Genomic DNA, 24,576 nt, shown 5'->3' with positions numbered 1-24,576 from the left:
TGGGCTCCTTCCTGGCCCGAACAACTAGCGGGGGGGGGGGTCGCCAGGGCCAGGAGGACTTGGGTTCCCTCCTGGCCCGATATTGTCGGGGAGTTGGGGAGTCGGCGGGGCAAGAGGGCTTGAGCTCCCTCTTGCCCCGATCATGTAGGAGGTGCCGCGGTTGGCTGGGGCAAGAGGGCTTGAGCTCCCTCTTGCCCCGATCGTGTCGGGGGTGCCGCGATTGGCTGGGGCAAGAAGGCTTGAGCTCCCTCTTGCCCCGATCGTGTCGGGGAGTCGGGACCGCCAAGAGGAAGCAGCAGGACACCGGTAGGAGCTTCTACATGATGGGGGGGTCGGGAGGCTGTGGGGGTGCGAGCGGTCCTTCAGGGTGGGGGTGTGGGTGCGTGCGAGCGGTCTTGCGGGGGGGGGGGTGAATCGGACGTCGGGGGGGCATCAGGCTTTCAGGGTGGGGACAGGACTTCAAGGGGGAGAGGAGAGTCGGAGCGGGCGAAAGGAGAGTCGGGGCTAGCGAAAGGAGAGTCGGGCAGCATGCGTGGTATACGGGTGTGCGCGGTATATAAAAATTTCTGTACATAAATTTGTGTTTTCGCGCGCTATACCCGTGTGCGCGTTTTACACGGGTGCGCGTTATCTACGTGAAAATACGGTAGATTAGATTAGAAATGATGGAGGTTTACTCACAGCATGCAGTGCCAGATTGTGGCACAGCATGCAGTGGCACAGCATGCAGTGCCAGCTTTAAACAGCATTTGAATGGAGGAAAAAAATTTTCTGCCTCAGAAACAGCTCCAGATGGATCCAGACTTGAAATCTTCTGACTGCCAGCTGGCCAGAGACCAACTATGACCTCCGCCTCCAAGGATCCTCATCCATGCGGCCAGGGGCAGGAAAGGCAGCCTGCGCCTTGAAACCCAGGTGACAAGGTCACTGGCAAGCAGACTTCCAGGGGAAGTGACACTGAATCTAGAAGTGGTGGCACACAGCAGGCTGGCTCCACAGATCCACCAGAGTTTCTCTGTGAAGCAGCAGTCTGGCATTGCGGGACTACATCCCTTCTTCTGACAGGGGACCACCAGGAAGGGGTCTCAATGCACTGAAGCCACAGAGAAACAAACTTTAATCGTAAAAGAAAAAGAAGCAGAGCAACTGCAACAGACTTCTGCACAGATTGCTTGCAGAATGTAAGTGGATGTGTTTCCCAGCTCAGAAAAATTGTGGATTGAACACCTATCATATGGAATCCAGAAGGGACGTAACAGAAATTAGATTTACACTATACAAAATCATAATGAATTTGCTCTTCAAAAAATTTATATTTGCATGTATGTTATTATTGCTTTCCAAGATTGTTGCTTATCTTGTTTGATACATTTCATTCGCTCGCAAGAAGAAAAGCCCCCTCGGGATGTGCCCTCCACATTGAGAATGCACAAGAAAGATCTTACTCACACTACTTACTTCGCCTCTGGAACAAACTACCTACCCACATAAGATTGTTAGAAGGTCTACTGAACTTCAGGAAGGCAATAAAAACTCACCTCTTCCCCTGACCCTCTATGAAAGAGCACCAACCCAAATTCCCCAGACCTGACAAAGAGCTCGACTTTCCACTGTTTCGAGTCCCAAACACTGATGTGCTTTGTCCTATGTCTCACAGGGCCAGCATGGTATGGCAGACATAGTATGGTAAATATAATGAACAGTAGGACAAGGATGGCGAACAGTTTGACAGTGGTACAACACTGGATGGTAAAACATGGCATAGTGAGACATAGGACAAAGCACATCAGTGTTTGGGACTCGAAACAGTGGAAAGTCGAGCTCTTTGTCAGGTCTGGGGAATTTGGGTTGGTGCTCTTTCATAGAGGGTCAGGGGAAGAGGTGAGTTTTTATTGCCTTCCTGAAGTTCAGTAGACCTTCTAACAATCTTATGTGGGTAGGTAGTTTGTTCCAGAGGCGAAGTAAGTAGTGTGAGTAAGATCTTTCTTGTGCATTCTCAATGTGGAGGGCACATCCCGAGGGGGCTTTTCTTCTTGCGAGCGAATGAAATGTATCAAACAAGATAAGCAACAATCTTGGAAAGCAATAATAACATACATGCAAATATAAATTTTTTGAAGAGCAAATTCATTATGATTTTGTATAGTGTAAATCTAATTTCTGGTGTTGTACCACTGTCAAACTGTTCGCCATCCTTGTCCTACTGTTCATTATATTTACCATACTATGTCTGCCATACCATGCTGGCCCTGCTACAATCGCTCATACTATGTTTGCCACACAATGTTTACCATTCCATGTCTTCCATGCTATGTTTCATCATGCATGCTTGCCTAACCATTTTTGCTAGTCATGTCATACTATTTTAGCCATGCTTTGATGAACTATGCTTGCCATGCTTTGCTGAACTATGCTTGCCATGCTATGTCTCACCATACCATGTTGTTTTTTCAATGTTCTTTATTCATTTTTAAAACTTCAATTGTGCACAAAAGATGATGCATTTACATAAATTATTATCATTACAGCACAATATACTTAATAGAATAAAGACAAGACTTATTTTCTCCCACCCACTTTCCAATTTACAAACACCTCATAAAAATACTTATCAACCCTTCCATATTTCTTAACAAATGCCAAAACATATCCCCTCCCCCTCCCCGGATGTGCATGTTTTCCCCAATTTATACAAATAAATCAATCTTTACAATATTTAGTTAATGGTTCCCAAACTTCCATAAACTTACCATATCATGTTGTGTCATATTATATTTTTACCATGCAGAGACGGGGACACATTTTTTCCCTGTGTCATTCTCTAATTGTGAGTCCACCAGGATAGACAGAGAAAAAAGCTAGAGTACCTGAATATATTCATGTAAACTGTTCTGAGCTCCCCTGGGAGAACGGTATCGTTAACTGAATAAATAAATAAAAAAAATAAACACTGTCTCATTTTGTTCCAATGGGAAAAAAATCTTTATTGGATATGATCCCAAAGTATGCAAAGGGACATTCATATTTGGCTTTCTGGAGATGCAGGCTAGACAAATCATTAGGCTGAGGATCCAACACCCCTTTAATTAATCCCACCTTTCTGCCTTAGGGCAAGTATACAAACCAGGCTTTTAATGTTTGCTTCTGTATTACAAGTCATAGAACTGGAAGACATAGCAAAATCCATTAGTTCCAGGAAGCTCTAACTGCAATGTGCCTTCTTATAATTTAATTATTACTATTACAATATCCAGTACCACCTCTGACTCTTCTATATCACATTACCAACAGAAATATCTGCTCTTTATCAACATTAAGACAGGCATTTATTTCTTTTTTACATTTAAATCTTGATAAAATTAATCAAGTTTTAGCTCTTAGAATAGAAGAGAATAGTTGTGGAATTATTTAACTTCAAACAGCTTTGAAAGTAGCCGGGAAACCAAGAAAAACCAAAATATCACATTTGGAAGAAGTGCCTGTCATCACACATGCTGCTGCAAAATAATGCTAAAAAATGTAAAATGTTACAAAAATAGAAATCTTAAAGAATACAACTTACCAAAGAGCTGTGTATTTTTGCTGAGAAGCTTTGTAAACAAATAAAGCTTACCTTGAAGTTTTAAAAATACAACTTATTTTGAAGAATTGGAAGAACTGGGATAGGTTAAATTATACTTTCTGGTGGGAATCCCTTTGTTATACTTTTAAAATGGAGCAACTGATGGCTATACAGCAGGGAAGGTACAGGAAATTTATGGATGTTTAGGAGCTGTTGACTAAAATTTGTAAGGAATGATAACTGATTTTATTTTACTGACCTTTAAACATACACATCCAGGATGGGAGGGAGGGAGGAGGGTTTGTACTGGAATTGTTTTGGGGAATTTTTAGATAGTTTCTTGTGGGTATTTATTTTCTTGATTAATAGGTGGGAGGGTGGGGGAAAATAATTGCTTTAAACTATATGTAAGTTTATTGTGTAATATTGTATGTACATGTACATGAATTATTTGTATGCACAATTGTAGTTGGAAAATTTAATAAAAATTATTTTAAAAAAAAAATTTTCCTTCACAGCAGTCTTCTACAGGAATGGAAAAATCTCAACAGAGCATCATAGAAACAACGTAGAGTAACAAAACAAAACAATTAAAATCCCTTTCCCTTCTCTATCTCACTCTGCCACCCCCCTATTTTGGTTTGTCTTTCATTTCAGAGGAAACCAAAGTGCTGAAAGCTAGACAGCACTTTTCAATTAACCAGCTCCAGCTATTTTAGTATAACTGCATTAAGGTGTGGCTCTGTCAATTAGTGGAGATCTGTGGCTGCGTGCATATGGAGAGGTGTGCATGTGCGCTATCAGTGTCAGGAGATGGGCGAAACATTTCAAAGATGGAAACACGAGCATCCAGGATCAGCCTTGTAGCAGTTGCCCTCGCACTGCCTGCACTGAATGCCAACAAGGAAAGGGTTGATGGCATCATTAAAGACAGACGTGTCACTGTGAATGAAATTGCAGCAAAACTTGGAATAGGACACAGTGCAGGAAATGATAGAAAACTTAGGCTATCGAAAAGTTTGTGCCCGCTGAGTCCCACGTTTGTTGACCGAAAACCACATAGTTCAGAGAAAAGCCATCACTCAAGACCTTCTTCAGAGATATCGAAATGAAGGAGATGATTTTTTGATAAGTAGTGTGACAGGCGATGAAAGCTGGTTCCATCATTATGAACCTGAAACAAAACAGCAGAGTATGGAATGGCACCACTTGAATTCAACACTTGTCTTCCAGCAGCTGAACCGAGTTCTATCGCAAGGGAATTTTCAAGCTTGCAGAACGATGGGAAAAAATGTGTGCAGAGAAATGGTGACTATGTTGAAAAGTGAAGAAAATGTTGTACATTAAGATGATGTACTTGTTTTTCCTACATTAATAAATTCTGATTTGTAAAAAATTGTTGCGCTTTAATTTCAGTTATGACCCTATTATACAATTCTGCATTAAGGAGAATATCCTTCCATTATTACCGTATTTTTCGCTCTATAAGACGCAGCCAAGATACAAATTTAGAACACACACATAGTAACATAGTAGATGACGGCAGATAAAGACCCGAATAGTCCATCAAGTCTGCCCAACCTGGTTCAATTTAAATTTTTTTATTTTTTTCTTAGCTATTTCTGGGCAAGAATCCAAAGCTCTATCCAGTACTGTGCTTGGGTTCCAACTGCCGAAATCTCCATTAAAACCTACTCCAGCCCATCTACACCCTCCCAGCCACTGAAGCCCTCTCCAGCCCATCCTCCACCAAATGGCCATACACAGACACAGACCATGCAAGTCTGCCCAGTACTGGCCTTAGTTCAATATTTAATATTATTTTCTGATTCTAGATCCTCTGTGTTCATACCACGCTTCTTTGAACTCAGTCACAGTTTTACTCTCCACCACCTCTCTCGGGAGAACATTCCAGGTATCCACCACCCTCTCCGTAAAATAGAATTTCCTAACATTGCCTTTGAATCTACCACCCCTCAACCTCAAATTATGTCCTCTGGTTTTACCATTTTCCTTTCTCTGGAAAAGATTTTGTTCTACGTTAATACTCTTCAAGTATTTGAACGTCTGAATCATATCTCCCCTGTCTCTCCTTTCCTCTAGGGCAGTGGTTCCCAAACCTGTCCTGGGGGACCCCCCAGCCAGTCAGGTTTTCAAGATATCCCTAATGAATATGCATGAGAGAGATTTGCATACCTGTCACTTCCATTATATGCAAATCTCTCTCATGCATATTCATTAGGGATATCTTGAAAATCTGACTGGCTGGGGGTCCCCCAGGACAGGTTTGGGAACCACTGCTCTAGGGTATACATATTCAGGGCTTCTAGTCTCTCCTCATACATCTTCTGGTGCAAGCCTCCTATCATTTTCGTCGCCCTCCTCTGGACCGCTTCAAGTCTTCTTACGTCCTTTGCCAGATACGGTCTCCAAAACTGAACACAATACTCCAAGTGGGGCCTTACCAATGACCTGTACAGGGGTATCAACACCTTCTTCCTTCTACTGGCTACACCTCTCTTTATATAGCCCAGCATCCTTCTGGCAGCAGCCACTGACTTGTCACACTGTTTTTTCGCCTTTAGATCTTCGGACACTATCACCCCAAGGTCCCTCTCCCAAGGTCAGATATCCCCATCAGTCCTTTTTAAAACACCCCCAGTACCTTTTTTAACCCCGTCCCTTTTTAAAACACCACCCTACCCCCGTCCTGTCCCTCTTCAAATGTCCCCCGTTGCCTGGTGGTCCAGCGGTGTTCGGCTGGCAGGCGCGAGGCATCCGCCCACCTTCCTGGGCCCGCACCACCTCATCCCGCACCCCTTTAAATGTCTCCCATTTCCTGGTGGTCCAGCGGTGTATCAGCTGGCAGGCATGAGCTTTCTGCCGGCCTACCTGGGCCCAAGCCGCCCTCCGAATGGTGCCTTCAGTTCTCGCGAGCGTTTCACGAGAACTGAAGGCACCATTCAGAAAGCGGCACAGGCCCAGGCAGGCAAGCGGAAAGCATGTGCCTGCCGACTGATACACTATTTGACCACCAGGTAATGGGAGACATTTAAGGGGGTGCAGGACGAAACGAGGTGGCGCGTGCCCAGGCAAGCGGACGGAAAGCTCGCACCTGCCGGCCGACACACCACTGGACCACCAGGCAACAAGGGACACCCAAAAAGGAACGGGGGGTACGATGTTAGTACCTGTTTTATAGAATTACCCATTTTTGTGTACAGAATGTATTCTGTCCTCTTTCTATAGCAAACAAAAACCCAGTTGCATATCAGTAGCAGTACATGATTTTAAAGGGCTAGGCTTGCATGTCAGCAGTTTTATAGGTTCAGGAAATGTTATTTAGGGTCATTGAGGTGGTGATACAAAACGAATTCTTGACTGCTGAGGAAGAGCGGGAATGGATGAGTTTCTCATAGAACAGTGCTGTCTGGGAGTTCCTTGAATCTTCCCCAGAATCACAAGAGACTGGAACAGAGTTGTTGAAAAACAAACAAACATATATGTTTAGGCCATACTCTGCTACTGAGACAGACATGGGGGAAGACATTGCTTGCCCTGGTTTTTCCTCCCTGTATTTAATCTTGTTTGCTGTTTTATTTCTTTATCATGTCAGAATACTGGTTGTCTTGCCTTGATGTTTCTGCCATTATACTTTATTATGATTGGGAGAGGGCTAAGGGGGGGACAGTGTCTTGTTTTGCTCTTTCCGGCATGTTCTTTTACTGTCCTCCTTGGGTGGGATGGGGGAAGAGGATAAGGTGCTGGGTATTGTTGTTGAACACAAAAAATTTTGAACATTTCCTGTACCTTATATTGCATTACCTGTTTCTTTCTGTTTGTTTAATAAAAATTGTTGTACCATAAAAAAAGGGACCCGGGGGGGGAGGGGGATTAAAAAAGGTACTGGAGGGCAGGTTACAGGGCAGTGGGCAGGAATGGGAGCTGGGTGCAGAGCCTGGAATATATTAGAACACAATTTGGTTCAGAATGTTTTTTTTCTTGTTTTCCTCCTCTAAATCTAGGGTGCATCTTATGGTCAGGTGCATCTTAAGGAGTAATAAATACGGTACTTCCCACTATTCAGAAATTGTGGGACTAGTTATGTCCATCCGATGGAGATAGAGAACACAGAACTGAATTGAGCTGTATATTCCCCTGTGAAACACCTCTGCCCTTTGGTATATACATATACAAGCAGTGTAACAAATAAAGACCCAAACACAACAAACTTAAATAACTTAATGACAAAGAACAGTAAAACTGTATACAACCAATACCACTTGTAGAGAGGGTGTATCGATGAGAAGCTACAACTGAAAATGCAGCAGCAATAGCTTTTGGATCTTCTTGCTGCCTCTCAACATTAGAAACAATCCTATTGATTCAAAAGATGCAAATGCAATACAAATAGTTAACAAAAAACTTGAACAAATCAGTAATCGGCTAAATGATAAAATGTTGGCACTTAATACATCTAAATAAAAACAATATTTTTTCCTTGTAAAAACACACAAACAATACCATCACCTATCCATCTTAAATCTACATCCCTACAAATAGTACATGCCATAAAAATTTTAGGAGTAACCTTCAATGAAAAAAAATCCTACCATAACCAAATTAGCACTGTTGTCCAAAACTGCTTCTATTGACTACGAATGATCAGGTCCATAGCAAACCTTTCAGAACCTTCATCTCTGAACATTCTCATACACTCTCTCATTATTTCTAGAATTGATTACTGTAATGCTCTCTATAAAGGTACAACTCAAAAAAAATTAAGACTACAAATAATACAAAACACGGCAATAAAACTTCTAACAAAATTAAAAAATATGACCACATAACCCTTCTGATAATTTAACTGGCTACCTATCTCTTACAGAATAACATATAAGATCTTATTACTAGCCTTCCGAAACAGCCAGAATTTATCCACAGATTGCTAATCCCACATACACCCTCAAGAACATTAAAATTGCAAAATCAGAACCTTTTAGCAATTATTTTATTTTATACACCGATTCATCCCAACAGGAGTTTGACTCAGTTAACAGAATATTAATAAACTAGTGTTTAAGCCCGTTACATTAATGGGTGCTAGTAAAGCCTCCTTCCCTCACATGTCCCCTATTTTAAGCCACAGCTCCAGCTCCAAACCCAATTTTACCCCCCCAGCCCTTCTCCCATCTTTTCTCTTTCAGCCCCAGCCCCCTTTTCTCACCAGCAGCATTTCCCTCCCCACTCCACTTCCCTGTGCAGTAGCAGCAGAAGCATACCCTCCCCCTCCATTTTCCTGTGCAGCAGCAGCAGCATTTCCCTCCCCAACCCACTTCTCTGTGCAGCAGCACCTCTTCCCTGCTCCCCCTGTCCCTCTTCCCTGCTCCCCTGGTCCAGCAGCACCTCTTCCCTGCTCCCCCTCACTGCCTTCTATACTTTGTCCCTCCCGCACCCTTCGAAGCCAACCTGCCTGCCAGCCATCCTCCTGTGCAGTAGAACCCTCTCCCCCCCCCACCACTATTGCCGCCGTGCAGCCGACCCCAATGACCCTCCCACCGCGAGACGACCGTCAAACCTCCCGGCTCCAGCAACGGCCGCATCACACTAAAGACACTGCTTCGCGGCCTTCCCATGCTCTGATTTCTTCTACCGTGTCTCTGAACTCTATCCCCTCTTATCTCCATGAAGAAACCTCTCTGGATAAATTTAAATCGAACCTGACCATAAGATGCACCCTAGATTTAGAGGAGGAAAACAAGAAAAAAAACATTCTGAACCTGAAGACCTTTTTATTCAAGGATGCATTCGATTTATGAATTTCTTTCCTTCTCTTTATCTCCTGCACAAACTGAATTCTCCCCTTCCCTAGTGTATTAACCTTAAATGTCTTTCTTTCCTATCCAAAAATTGTAGTTCTTCCCTTCAACCCCTTGTAATCCAAAGTAATTAACATAAATAATGTTATGTCTATGTATCCAGCTTTAAGTGCTAAAATTGTTTTGTCTGTCTGTTCACCCTGTAAATGTTGTAAACATGTGTTCTACATTTTATAATTTTACTATTGTACACCGTCTAGAAATTACTATAGGTGATGATAAATTTTAATAAACTTGAAACTATTCAGCTTAGAGAAGACACAGTTCAGGGGTGATATGATAAAGGTCTATAAAATGAGTGGAGTGGAAAGGGTAGATGTGAACTGCTTGTTCATGCTTTCCAAAAATACTAAAACTAGCGGGCATGCGATAAAGCTACTAAGTAATAGTAATTCACAAGCCAAATGACTACTCTGCTCCAATGAGAACCAGATGACCAACTGGACCAGGAGCAAACTACTCAAAACTTGGGGACTGAAAGTATTTCTACCTGCTGGCATCATGGGACAGGCTGATATGAAAATTATATTTTAATGTTTTCTTTAAGGTTTATTTTTTGTAACACTGTGTTTTTTGGCATGACCCTGCAGCATTATTTAAATGTTAACAGGGACCTCTTCCAAATACCGTTTCTTGTTTTCCCGCTCTATGAGGTTAATTAACTCCCAAACTATTCTACTCATATTCTAAGAACTAAAACTTAACTTGATTAAAGTTATCAAGTTTTAAATGTAAAAAATATAATACTTGTCTCTACAAACTGCAAAGAATTCTCTTGGTGATGTGATAAAGAGCCAAGGGTGGTGCTAGTTATAATTACATTTTAAGAAGGCACATTACTGTGAGAGTTTCCTGGAACTTTAGGATTTAGCTACAAGTCTTACAGACCTATGACTTGTAACTCAGAAGCAAACATTTGTGTACTTGCCCTCAGCCAGACAGGTGGGATTAAGTACGAGTACAAATACTAGCACATAAGTAAAGTGTGTTCGATCTTGGGATTTATCTAGCAATGCATCTCCACAAAGCTACACATTAAAAGTCCCTTTGCATACTTTGGACCACATTCAATTTTTGTGTGCTCTGAATTACTTTCCTCTTAACTCTGTGGTTACACTACAAGACCAGTATTTTGGAAATAAGAAAATCATTTACTGAAGATCATTCTTACCTTAAGAGGTCAGCCAGTGTTATTGGCTCTCTCATCCAAAGCAACGCCAAATAACAGAACGCTAGTGTCATTGGCATAGACATCAACAGCTCCCCCTTCTGTGTTTTACGTAAATATAATATAGCATCTATAGACCCAGAGCAAACAGATGCAGTATCTTTCAAAAGAAATAATGAAAAAAAATTAGCACTGTACTACATAGAAAATGTGTAAGCTAACCTGTTAAATATTCATGTTTTTTAACATATGTAATAATAAAGAACTTTATAACTTATTAAATGTCAAAGCTGTTAGCTTTTCCCTTTAAATATGTAAGCAGCTTTGCTTCCAACAATCTTTTTTTCTATTTCTCCCCAATTGCCCGTTTTCCAGAAGCAAAGCATGCCACATCTTTTCAAGCTCTCACACTTCTAGGTCCCTTTCTCTGAGATAGACTACCCTTCCAGTATCCAGGATATTTCTTCTTTCTTATTTCAAATCTAAACTTTAAAAAAAGAAAAAAAAAAATCTTCTCATTGGTATCAATAAGTACTCATTTAGATTTTGCTACTGCCCAATCATGCACCTTTGTACCATCTCTATACTTTGTAAAAGCATTGTATCTTAGTCAAAGAATCATAAATAAGTAAACCATAGAAGGAATTGACCAAAAATTATGAAATAGTTTTATATTCTAGACAGAGATGCTGCCATTTTTAAAATACAATCTTTTTGTTCTGCTGTGCTGGCTCTTACAGCTGAATTTGAACTTGAAAGTTCAGATTCAGCAGTCTGATTCAGTGTGGAAGAGGAGGATACGGCATAAAATGCAGGCGCTCACCTCCTCCTCTGCCATTTTTGCTGAAAAACACTGGGGAGGGAGTGCAGAAGGAGAAAGAAGATGATGGTAGCAAGCTTGGAGGGGAGTGCACTGAAGCTACCACATTTTTCCGCTTCTAGGTTAAATGATTACTTCCTAATCTAACATCCTCCTCCTCCATCAAACAGGATTTCAGCAACATAGTACAGAATTTATTTCTTTATTCATTCAATTTTCAGAGGTGACCAGTGGAGTATCGCAGGGCTCAGTCTTGGGCCCGCTCCTTTTCAACATATTCATAGGTGACCTAACTCAGGGGCTTCAAGATAAGGTAACGTTATTCGCTGACGACACCAAACTATGCAATATAGTGAGAGATGGCAATTCACCTGATAGTATGACACAGGACCTACATTTGTTGGAGCTTTGGTCCTCGACCTGGCAGCTGGGCTTCAACGCTAAGAAATGCAAGATCATGCACCTCGGCAGCAGAAATCCGTGCAGAACTTACACCTTGAATGGTGAGACTTTAGCTAGAACTTCAACAGAACGAGACTTGGGAGTGATCATCAGTGCAGACATGAAAACTGCTGACCATGTGGAGAAGGCTTCATCTAAGGCAAGACAGTTGTTAGGCTGCATCCGCAGGAGTTTCGTCAGCCGGAAGCCTGAAGTCTGCGAATTACAGACCGGTGAGTCTCACATCAATAGTGTGTAAACTCATGGAAACTCTACTTAAAGGTAAATTAGACACGATATTGGATGAGGGGAATCTAAGGGATCCCTGCCAACATGGATTCACTAGGGGCAGGTCATGCCAATCCAATCTTATCAGCTTCTTTGATTGGGTGACAGGAAAGCTAGACTCGGGAGAGTCTCTAGACATAGTGTACTTGGATTTCAGTAAAGCTTTTGACAGTGTCCCACACCGTAGACTATTAAACAAGATGAAATCGATGGGGTTAGGTGAGAAACTAACTGCATGGGTCAATGATTGGCTGAGTGGAAGACTTCAGAGGGTGATGGTCAACGGCACCCTCTCTGAGACTTCGGAGGTGACCAGCGGAGTGCCGCAAGGCTCAGTCCTGGGACCATCCCTTTTCAACATATTCATAAGGGACTTGACCCGAGGGCTTCAGGGTAAAGTAGCACTGTTTGCCGACGATGCCAAACTGTGTAATACAGTAAGCAAAAGCAATCTCAAGGATAGCATGACGCATGATCTGATCACGTTGGAAAACTGGTCCTCGATATGGCAGCTGGGCTTCAATGCTAAGAAGTGTAAGGTCATGCATCTCGGCAGCAGAAATCCATGCAGAACATACACCTTGAATGGAGAAACACTAGCTAGGACTTCAGAAGAACGGGACTTGGGAGTAATCATCAGTGCAGACATGAAGGCTGCCAAACAGGTAGAGAAGGCCTCATCCAAGGTAAGGCAAATGATGGGATGTATCAATAGAAGCTTCGTTAGCCGCAAACCTGAAGTCATAATGCCACTTTATAGAACCATGGTGAGACCTCATCTGGAATACTGTGTGCAATTCTGGAGGCCACATTACCGTAAAGATGTGCTTCGAGCTGAGTCAGTCCAGCGGATGGCCACTAGGATGGTCTCCGGACTCAAGGATCTCTCATACGAAGAAAGACTGGGCAAATTGCAGCTCTATACTCTAGAAGAGCGCAGGGAAAGGGGTGACATGATAGAGACATTTAAGTACGTCACAGGTCGTGTCGAGGTGGAAAATGACATTCTTTCCCAAGGGACCCTCGGTCACAAGGGGGCACCCGCTCAAACTCAGAGGAGGGAAATTTGGTGGTGACACCAGGAAGTATTTCTTCACAGAAAGGGTGGTGGATCAGTGGAACAAACTTCCGGAGCAGGTGATCAGAGCCACCAGCGTGCTCGACTTTAAGAATAAATGGGACATCCACGTGGGATCCCTGCGAGGGTCGAGTTAAGGAGCTGGGTCATTAGCACTCAGACTTAATGGGGTGGGTCAGTAGAGTGGGCAGACTTGGTGGGCTGTAGCCCTTTTCTGCCGTCATCTTTCTATGTTTCTATGTTTCTATAATGCCATTATACAGAACCATGGTGAGGCCTCATTTGGACTACTGTGTGCAATTCTGGAGGCCACACTACCGAAAAGATGTGCTGAAAGTAGAGTCGGTGCAACGGATGGCCACCAGGATGGTCTCGGGGCTCAAGGATCTGTCGTACGAGGAAAGGCTGAAAAATTTGCGGCTGTACTCACTCGAGGAACGTAGGAAGAGAGGAGACATGATCGAGACGTTTAAGTATATTACCGGCCGTATCGAGATGGAAGAAGAGATTCTCTTTCTCAAAGGACCCTGAGCCACAAGAGGGCATCCGCTCAAACTCAGGGGCGGGAAATTTCATGGCGACACCAGGAAATATTTCTTCACTGAGAGAGTGGTTGATCCTTGGAACGAGCTCCCGGTGCAGGTGATCGAGGTAAACAGCGTGCAAGAATTTAAGAGCAAATGGGATGCCCATGTGGGATCCCTTAGAGGGTTAAGCCAAGGGAACTTGTCACCAGGAGTGGGAACCCTAGGATAGTAGACTTGGGGGTAGGTCACTAGAGTGGGCAGACTTGATGGGCTATGGCCCTTATCTGCCGTCATCTTCTATGTTTCTATGTTCTCCCAAGGGAACTCAGAACAGTTTACATAAGGACATAAGAATTGCCTCCGCTGGGTCAGACCAGAGGTCCATCGCGCCCAGCAGTCCGCACCCGCGGCGGCCCATCAGGTCCATGACCTGTCATGTTATCTTGATTTAGCCCTAGCCCCCTTGTTTTCATCTATACTCTTTCCATACTCTTATCTTCCCTTTATCTGTATCCCTCAATCCCCCTATCCTTCAGGAATCCATCCAATCCCTCTTTGAATCTCTGTAGTGTACTCTGCCTGACCACTTCCTCCGGGAGCGCGTTCCATGTGTCCACAACCCTCTGTGTGAAGAAGAACCTCCTGGCATTTGTTCTAAACTTCTCCCCTTCCAGTTTCTCTGAGTGCCCTCTTGTGCCTGTGGTTCCCCGTAGTTTGAAGAATCTATCCTTGTCTACCATCTCCATGCCCTTCATGATCTTGAAAGTTTCTATCATGTCCCCCCTAAGCCTCCTCTTTTCCAGGGAGAAGAGCCCCAGCTTGTCCAGCCTGTCAGCGTATGAACAGTCCTCCATACCATTTATCATTTTCGTAGCTCTTCTCTGGACCTTCTCAAGTATCGCCATGTCTTTCTTGAGGTACAGCGACCAATATTGGACGCAGTACTCTAGATGCGGGCGCACCATTGCACGATATAGTGGCATGATGACTTCCTTCGTCCTGGTTGTAATTCCCTTCTTAATGATGCCCAGCATTCTGTTAGCTTTCTTCGAGGCCGCTGCACATTGCGCTGATGATTTCATGGTTGTATCCACTAGCACACCCAAGTCTTTTTCAAGATTACTCTCCCCCAGCAATGTTCCCCCCATTTTGTAGCTGTACCTCGGGTTCCTTTTCCCTATATGCATGACCTTACATTTTTCTATGTTAAAGCACATTTGCCATTTGTTTGCCCACTCTTCCAGTTTGCTTAGGTCCCTTTGCAGGTCTTCGCACTCCTTTGTGTTCCTAACTCTGCTGCAGAGTTTGGTGTCATCAGCAAATTTTATAACTTCACACCTCGTTCCCGTTTCCAAGTCATTGATATATATGTTGAACAGCAGTGGTCCCAGCACTTTAGTCAGGTACTCAAGCATTTTTCCCTGTCTGTCCTGAGGGGCTCACAATCTATTTAATGTACCTGGAAGAAGGGAGGGATTAAGTGACTTGCTCAGAGTCACAAGCATGGGTTTGAACCCACAACCTCAGGGTGTTGAGGTTATAGCTTTAACCACTGTGCCACACTCTCCCCGCACTAGTAAGAACTATCATCCTGTATGTAAAAAAGAAGACTTGATTAGGATCTATTACTTTCTTTAGACCAGAGCTTCCCAAACTGTGTTAGGATCCCAAATGGGATCATGAAACTCACATTTGGGGTCACAACCTGGGTAGACACTCCATAGGTGTATCAGTATTATGCACCTCAGGGGTGGAGGGGCTTACTAATTTAATTTAGTTGCCATCATGGGATCATGGCCACAAGAAGATCAAGCATTGCTTTAGACCTATCTGCTGTTTGTTTGTTTTTATTTAGTAATATTTGCATTAAGAACAAAGAAAATACCTCAGGAAATACTTTAATCCACATCACGAGAGGAGAAGAGAAACAAATAATTAGATTTCCAATAACATCCAATCAAACTTGATCTCATTTAAGGCAATCTTAACAATACAACTTACATAGTAACATAGTAGATGATGGCAGATAAAGACCCGAATGGTCCATCCAGTCTGCCCAACCTGATTCAATTTAAAAAAAATTTTTAATTTTTTTAATTTTTTTAAATTTTTTATTTTTCTTCTTAGCTATTTCTGGGCAAGAATCCAAAGCTTTACCCGGTACTGTGCTTGGGTTCCAACTGCCAAAATCTCTGTTAAGACTTACTCCAGCCCATCTACACCTTCCCAGCCATTGAAACCCTCCCCTGCCCATCCTTCACCAAACAGCCACACACCGACACAGACCGTGCAAGTCTGCCCAGTAACTGGCCTAGTTCAATATTTAATATTATTTTCTGATTCTAAATCTTCTGTGTTCATCCCACGCTTCTTTGAACTCAGTCACAGTTTTACTCTCCACCACCTCTCTCGGGAGCGCATTCCAGGCATCCACTACCCTCTCCGTAAAGTAGAATTTCCTAACATTGCCCCTGAATCTACCACCCCTCAACCTCAAATTATGTCCTCTGGTTTTACCATTTTCCTTTCTCTGGAAAAGATTTTGTTCTACGTTAATACCCTTCAAGTATTTGAACGTCTGAATCATATCTCCCCTGTCTCTCCTTTCCTCTAGGGTATACATATTCAGGGCATCCAGTCTCTCCTCATACGTCTTCTGGAGCAAGCCTCCTATCATTTTCGTCGCCCTCCTCTGGACCGCCTCAAGTCTTCTTACGTCTTTCACCAGATACGGTCTCCAAAACTGAACACAATACTCCAAGTGGGGCCTCACCAATGACCTGTACAGGGGCATCAACACCTTCTTTCTTCTACTGACTATGCCTCTCTTTATACAGCCCAGAATCCCTCTGGCAGCAGCCACTGCCTTGTCACACTGTTTTTTCGCCTTTAGATCTTCGGACACTATCACCCCAAGGTCCCTCTCCCCGTCCGTGCACATCAGCTTCTCTCCTCCCAGCATATATGGTTCCTTCCTATTATTAATCCCCAAATGCATTACTCTGCATTTCTTTGCATTGAATTTTAGTTGCCAGGCATTAGACCATTCCTCTAACTTTTGCAGATCCTTTTTCATATTTTCCACTCCCTCTTCGGTGTCTACTCTGTTACAAATCTTGGTATCATCTGCAAAAAGGCACACTTTTCCTTCTAACCCTTCAGCAATGTCACTCACATACATATTGAACAGGATTGGCCCCAGCACCAAACCCTGAGGGACTCCACTAGTCACCTTTCCTTCCTTCGAGCGACTTCCATTAACCACCACCCTCTGGCGTCTGTCCGACAGCCAGTTTCTGACCCAGTTCACCACTTTGGGTCCTAACTTCAGCCCTTCAAGTTTGTTCAACAGCCTCCTATGAGGAACTGTATCAAAGGCTTTGCTGAAATCCAAGTAAATTACATCTAGCATATGTCCTCGATCCAGCTCTCTGGTCACCCAATCAAAAAATTCAATCATGTTCGTTTGGCACATGTGTGGTTATAATATTTAGCTTCCTTATCTAATATCAGTTGATCTGGCTTAAACAAAACATATCTAATATCTGGGAAAGAGACCAAGAATTTAGAAGGAAATTCTAGAAAAAAAAAAAAAAAGTGACTCCCATAGCTAAAACTCTCGATTTAAGTTGAAGAAATTTTTTTCGACTAGCTTGGGTGGCCCTAGATACATCAGGAAATATTTGGATTGGAGGAGGCAAGATGGCGCTCTGAGCAGTTTGCTGAAAGGAGCGTCCCCCAAGCTGCAGGCGAGTTTTGTAGAATTAAAATCGTTGATGGAACTGTTTCTATGCCTAAAAGAAGGGGGAAACAGAGGGGTTTCCCTCCACCTACCTCTGGCTCTTCATAGAAACATAGAAGATGACAACAGAAAAGGGCTACAGCCCATCAAGTCTGCCCACTCTGCTTACCCACCCCCTGTCTATGCCCTAATGACCCAATTTCCTTATCTTGACCCTCGTAGGGATCCCACATGGGTATCCCATTTATTCTTAAAGTCTGGCACGCTGTCTGCCTCGATCACCTGCACTGGAAGCTTGTTCCAATGATCAACCACTCTCTCTGTGAAGAAATACTTTCTGGTGTCGCCATGAAATTTCCCGCCCCTGAGTTTGAGCAGGTGCCCTCTTGTGGCCGAGGGTCCCTTGAGAAAGAAAATATCATCTTCCACTTCGACACGTCCCGTGAGGTACTTAAATGTTTCGATCATGTCTCCCCTCTCCCTACGTTCCTCAAGAGTGTAGAGCTGCAATTTGTTCAGTCTCTCTTCGTACGAGAGACCCTTGAGCCCCGAGATCATCCTGGTGGCCGTCCGTTGAACCAATTCAATTCTGCGCACATCTTTACTGTAATGTGGCCTCCAGAATTGCACACAGTACTCCAGATGAGGTCTCACCATGGACCCTATACAACGGCATTATGACTTCAGGCTTTCGGCTGACGAAACTTCTATTGATACAACCCAATATCTGCCTTGCCTTAGATGAAGCCTTCTCCACTTGATTGGCAGTTTTCATGTCTGCACTGATGATTACTCCTAAATCTCGTTCTGCTGAAGTCCTAGTTAAAGTTTCTCCGTTCAAGAAGTACGTCCTGCATGGATTTCCGCTTCCGAGGTGCATGACCTTACATTTCTTAGCATTGAAGCCTAGCTGCCAGGTTGAGGACCAACTTTCCAATGTAAGCAGGTCCTGCGCTATATAATTCTGTAAACTGCATTCACTTACTATATTACATAGTTTGGCGTCATCGGCGAATAGTGTTATTTTACCTTGAAGCCCTTGAGTCAGATCCCCTATGAATATGTTGAAAAGGAGTGGACCCAGGACCGAGCCCTGCGGCACTCCACTGGTCACCTCCAATGTTTTAGAGAGGGTACCATTAACCACCACCCTCTGAAGTCTGCCACTCAGCCAATCATTGACCCATGCAGTTAGTGTCTCTCCTAACCCCATCAATTCCATCTTGCTTAGCAGCCTGCGGTGTGGGACACTGTCAAAAGCTTTACTGAAGTCCAGGTACACGACGTCCAAAGACGTCCAAAGACTCTCCCAAGTCCAACTTTCTTATTACCCAGTCAAAGAAGCTGATGAGATTGGATTGGCAGGCTGTAATTTTACAGTCCAACCTTCTATGTCGGGCATTTCCGCTGCTGTGAGTGGGGGAACTCACAGCTTGGACGGCGAGATGTTGCTCTCGCTGGGCCCGCGAGGATCGCACACCCTCCCCAATTCCCGGAGAATCATCGACAGTGCAGACTTTGCAGGAGGGCTCACTGAGCATATCGAGCGAGGCACATGTCGCACCCGACGCAGGTCCGGAAGTGAATACAACAACGCCAACTCCTGGATTGGAGCCGTTGCGTCTTGGGAGTGTGGAGCCAGTGGGAGCAAGCGGTGGTGAGGCTGTTGGAGCCCGGAGATCATTCCCCGGGAAAGAAACCAAAGAAAATCTGGTACCACAGGCAGTAACATTGGATTCAATCTGGACGGCGATTGAGAATTTACATTTGGTATGCACTAACTTTGTTTCTATTGCTTCAAATTCAATCTCTAGGATAACCCATTTAGAGACTTCTGTTCAACAGCACCAGGTAGATTTGAATAAATTAGAGAAATTAACAACTGAGACCTCAAATTTGGTTACTAAACAAATGTCTGATAAAATGATGCTTTTGAGGAAGATTGAAAATTTAGAAAAAAAACCAACAAAAGAATTTGAATTTAAGGATTTTGAACGTTCCGATTGCTAAGTTTATGTCATCACATGAAGAATTTTATGGTAACAGTCCTAAAGTAAGTCTTCCCCCATTACAGAAGATATACTATTTAAAACAAATACAAAAGGAGAAAACCGTAGTAGCGGAAGATACACAATTAGATGTTTATGCTATATTGCAATCTTCTGATATTGAAATTCAGGGACGAGTGACATTGTTGGTCTCTCTTGTGTTCTTACAGGATAAAGAAATGCTGTTGAAGTTATACTTTAATTTAAAACAAATCACCTGTTTAGGTGATAAGATATACAGTATATATATTTCCAGATGTCTCAAAATGGACAGAATCTAGGAGGAAATAATTTTTATTATTGCGTCCAAAAGTGATAGCCCTGGGGGCAGTGTTTCAATTGAGATTTCCTTGTAAATGTTTTGCTTCCCATCAGGGGAGTAAAGATATTTTTTTGAACCTGCCCAATTAGGTTTTTTTCTTGAGGGGAAAGGTGTATCAACTCAGCCAGAATGAAACATGTTAAGTAGTGCGGTGATTATTTAAAAAGTAGGTTAACAACTTGTGCTGCTCCCTTTTTCTTTTTTTTTCCCTTTATTTCATTGTATATGAATCCCCTTTTCCCGAGGGGTTTTCCTTAATCTTGCGTCTTCCAATCAGATTGGGTGGTAGATCACTGGAACAAACTTCCAGTGCAGGTGATCGAGGCCACCAGCGTGCTCGACTTTAAGCATAAATGGGACATCCACGTGGGATCCCTGCGAGGGTCGAGTTAAGGAACTAGGTCATTAGCACTCTGACTAAATGGGGTGGGTCAGTAGAGTAGGCAGACTTGATGGGCTATAGCCCTTTTCTGCCGTCATCTTTCTATGTTTCTATATGTTAATTATTACATTGTTCTATTTCTTGGTGCTTAGTTTGTATAGCTAAGTGATGTTATACTTTTGTATTTCCTTTTACATCTATGTACTTGGATGTATTGAAATGAAAGAAAAATAAAAAAAGGAAATATTTAGATTTTTCCTCCTTAAATATTTAAGGATCGATATTTTAGCTGCCTCAGAGAAAAAGGAGGTAAACAGAGTGGAACGCTGAGTAATATCATCCTGAGTTTTCAAGAAAAACAGTCAAATTATAAATGGGATTATTTCCAGGAGATGCAGTCTCATCTACCCCCTGTGCCTGCCTTCCCCTTATATTCCTCTCTGGAAAGAAACAGAATCTTGTAATAACCAATGAATCTACTTTAGGTGAATTTAGTATTTTCTTTGAAATATTTCCTTAGTAGGATTTCTGCAGAGAGTAATGGACAAACTGGGAAATTTAGTAAACTCAGACTGGGAAATCTCAGCTGATTTTCCATCATTTCCAATTGCCTATGTAGTTAGAGACAATCTTTAACACCGGATGTCCCTGTCTGCTGCAAAACCCCAATCTGGGAAACATCTAAAGATATATTCTGGTCCCACTTTTGAAAACACACTGAATGAAATCACAGAGCTTGTAATAGTGAACTCTGCAACATAGTTTCAGTTCATTTCCCCAATGTCCAAACATCCATCAATGAAACTTGTGAAAAAAACAAGTCTGGCTTTGGGGATTCTTGAAGGGATACCACAGGTATAAGAGAAATCACTTTAGTTTAGAGGATGGGAGTGGTGGTGGCTGAAATGAAGCAAGAACTCCCTCTGTGGGAATCAAACCTTATTGGGGGATGGGGAAAAAGGGAAGTTGTAGGCACTTGGCTGGCCCGGACCTTCTTTCCAACGTCAGAATTGATGTCGGGGGAAAGGCTTGTGGGCCGGTGGCATGCAATCGCAGCACGCGCCTGGTCCTTCCCAGTTGCAGCGGGGGATAATTAAGTGGAAATGGCAGGTGGTGGCGGCGGACCGTGGGGGAGGAGGAATCGGTGGCGGGTTGGCTTCGGGGGAGGGAGGAATGGGGTGGGACAAAGGTTGGAAGGCAGTGAGCAGGAGAGGGCAAAAACTCGGGACACAGAAGGAAGGGAGGGGGCATTAATAGAAAAACACAGTAAATGCAGCTGTTTTACACAAGGGAGGGAGGAAGGGGGCACTATCTTGGGACATAGGAAGGAGGGAGGGAGGGAATAGAAAGGGACAATTGTTGGGCCTGAGTGTGTGAGTGAGAGGGAAAGAGATGATGCACATGGGGAAAAGAAGAGGAAAATTGGGCACAGAGAAGAGTGAGGTAGAGATTCATGGGGAATAGAAGGATGAGAGGGAGAAATGTTGGATATGGTGGTGGAGATGGAACAGAGGGATAGATTGAAGGGGATACAAGGGGGAGAAATGTTGGGCATAGTGATGAAGGGAGAGATGTGGCATGGTGTTGAAAAGGGGTGATAGAAGGAGAAATGGGCATGAGGCTGGTGGGCAGTGGTGAAAAATGCTGCACATGATCTCTGGGGGATGAGAGAGGAAGAAATGTTGGACTCCTGGAGGGACAGAGAGAGATGTTGGTTGGGGAATGGAATGAGGTCTGGAGGAGAGGATGCGTGCAGGAGACAAAAGAAAGAAATAAAGAAATATTGGATGCACAGTCAGAAGGAAGTACAACCAGAGACTCATGAAATCACCATACAACAAAGGTAGGAAAAATTATTTTATTTTCAATTTAGTGATCAAAATGTGTCAGTTTTGAGAATTTATATCTGCTGTCTATATTTTAAATGATATTTGTCTATTTTCTATAGTTGTTACTGAGGTGACACTGCATATTTTAAAGTCATCTGCCTTGACAGCTTTGAAAACCCCCCGAATATAAATGATAATTAACATTTTCTCTGCGTACAATGTGCTTTGCGTTTTTTAAATTTTGTGTTACCATTATGTATATCTTGGGGTCAATTCCTTTTGGTTTTTACCATTATGTATTAATAAGATTATATTGTGTGTATATGAAAAATTGATGGAAGAAATTGCATTACAATTAGTATTATTATTATGGGGTGGAGTCTGGGTGGGTCTGGGCATGATGGACCTGTGGTCTGACTCAGTAGAGGCGATGCTTATGCTCTTATATCTGGGGCAGAGTTTGGGCAGGGGTACTCGGTTGGTATTTGTTAGGCTTAGGGGGTTCTTGGGCAGAAAAGGTTGTGAAACACTGATCTAGAGCATATCGAACCTCTCTCCGTCTGGACTCTTGTTGCCCCAAATGCTGCAGGGCAAACGCTACGTTGGGACATATGTTCTTTACTTGTGTTTCTCAGCTTTGGAACTCACGTTGCTCTCCTCATCCTAAAATGTTGTTTGTCCATTATTATGTATCCAATTTCTAAAGACATACGTGGTTTCTTACAACGGACATTGTTGTATGGTAAAAAGCTGATCTTGTTGCATTGGTTGGACTCTTCCCTCCCTCCTTAGCTCAATGGCGATTTTTGATGATCCAACAATTGAAGATAGAACAGATGGAGGTCACTGATATGGACTCCCATAAAGAATGCCAGCTTCAAACTGTGTGGGAGCCATTCTGGTCCTCTTTAACGATGTGTGTTCGTAATAATGTATTAAATGTTTAGATATGGTTGATTTGGGTTCCCCCCTTCCATTTTTTTTTCAGGGATAGGGGTTGGTTTATTGTTTAAACTGGTTTGGTCAAACATGTCGTATTCAATGTATTATTTCCTTTTTTGGAATGCTGTGCTATTTCTTGTTTGATCAATAAAGATATTTGATATAAAAGTCAGGTGTGCTTTCTTAGCATGCCATAACATAAGTGCGTGAAACTGGTGCCTTTGTACTCGTACTTTTAATAGCGTAAACAATTAATTCACGTTTACCCGTTCCACTCCATTCTGGATTTTATGAACCTCTATCATGTATCCCCTCAGCGATCTCTTCTCCAAGTTGAAGAGCCCTAATTTCTTTAGCCTTTCCTCATATGAGAGTCATTCCATCCCCTTCATCATTTTGGACGCCCTTCTCAGTACCCGTTCCAGCTCCTCAATATGTTTTTGAGATGCTGCAATCAGAATTGCACACAACATTCAAGATGCAGTTTCTCCATGGATTATGATATTCTTTGTTTTATTCTCTATCCCTTTCCTTACAATTCCTAACATTCTGCCTGCGTTTTTGTCTGCTGCAGCACAGTGAGCAAAAGATTTCAATGTCTCAATGTCAGTACAACCCCCCCCCAATAAAATAAATAGCTAGATTTGTGCCAACCTGATGCAGCATCGGTATTTGAAGAGAGATTTCCAGAACGAGCAGCAAAAGAAAATTCTTCTGATTCAGAGAAAGAAGACGGTGCATCAAGAATAAGGTCTTCCAGATCAGTTGGCCATTCTGAACCACTAGTGCTGCTTTCAGGTAGCTAAATAATAAATAAGAGTAAAACCCAATTTCATATACATGTACAGAGTATGGCACATAGAGACTGATCAGAATAAAGATCTCCATATCATCATCATATGCATACAATTAAGAAACAAATATCATTCCATTCATTGCATCACTGCACTATCCCTTCCAGGTACTACAATATAATTGAAACATATATTGCCCAAGTGTGGAGAGAGCCCTTTTAAGGACAAAAACCCAATGGTTTGTCTTTTTCAGTGATATCTTCATCATCCTATAAAGAGTCCCAACAATGTGTTTAAAAAACTTGCCTGTTTCAAAAATATTTTCACTAGGAACTGTGATTTCGATGTGCTTTTATAATTTGCCTGAGTTCAAAATATTTTTGTTAGAATTGTGGTTAACTGTTTGATCCAAGATTTTATTTTGACTTGATGAATCGTTTATTTACATTACTAAGCGATTTACAAATTTAAAAGGTATAAGCATATACCAGTTTAATCTTTAAATATAATGGGTTAAACAGACAGACTTACAGACTAATAGATACATAAGGTAAGAAGGGCAGAACTACAATTATTTATATTAGAATATAGGATAAGACATAAATGGACAGAACAATAGGGAGGTAAAGTAAAAAATAGAGAAGGACTAAAATAAACTTTGAACATAACTAAAGATTAAAACCATCTTTAAAAAGCAATTTAAATCATTTTCTGCTCTTATATATTGAGGTAAGGTATTCCATATTTGTGGGGC

The 24,576-nt window shown here is 42.6% G+C and overlaps 1 protein-coding gene across 1 annotated transcript in view; it reads right to left on the bottom strand.

The window, feature by feature from the left end:
- The window catches only part of TAF1B (TATA-box binding protein associated factor, RNA polymerase I subunit B), a 193,458-nt gene that overhangs the window by 119,350 nt on the left and 49,532 nt on the right, over positions 1–24,576 (bottom strand). The window contains exons 6-7 of the mRNA XM_033937405.1: positions 23,683–23,830; positions 10,613–10,769 (exon numbers count right to left, since the gene is read on the bottom strand). Coding sequence (XP_033793296.1) covers positions 10,613–10,769; positions 23,683–23,830 — 305 coding nt within the window. The remainder of the gene's footprint in view (positions 1–10,612; positions 10,770–23,682; positions 23,831–24,576) is intronic.

The sequence above is a fragment of the Geotrypetes seraphini genome, chromosome 3 (genome assembly GCF_902459505.1).
Source record: "Geotrypetes seraphini chromosome 3, aGeoSer1.1, whole genome shotgun sequence".
In the NCBI taxonomy this organism is placed as follows: domain Eukaryota; kingdom Metazoa; phylum Chordata; class Amphibia; order Gymnophiona; family Dermophiidae; genus Geotrypetes; species Geotrypetes seraphini.
This window is presented reverse-complemented; position numbering and strand designations above follow the sequence as displayed.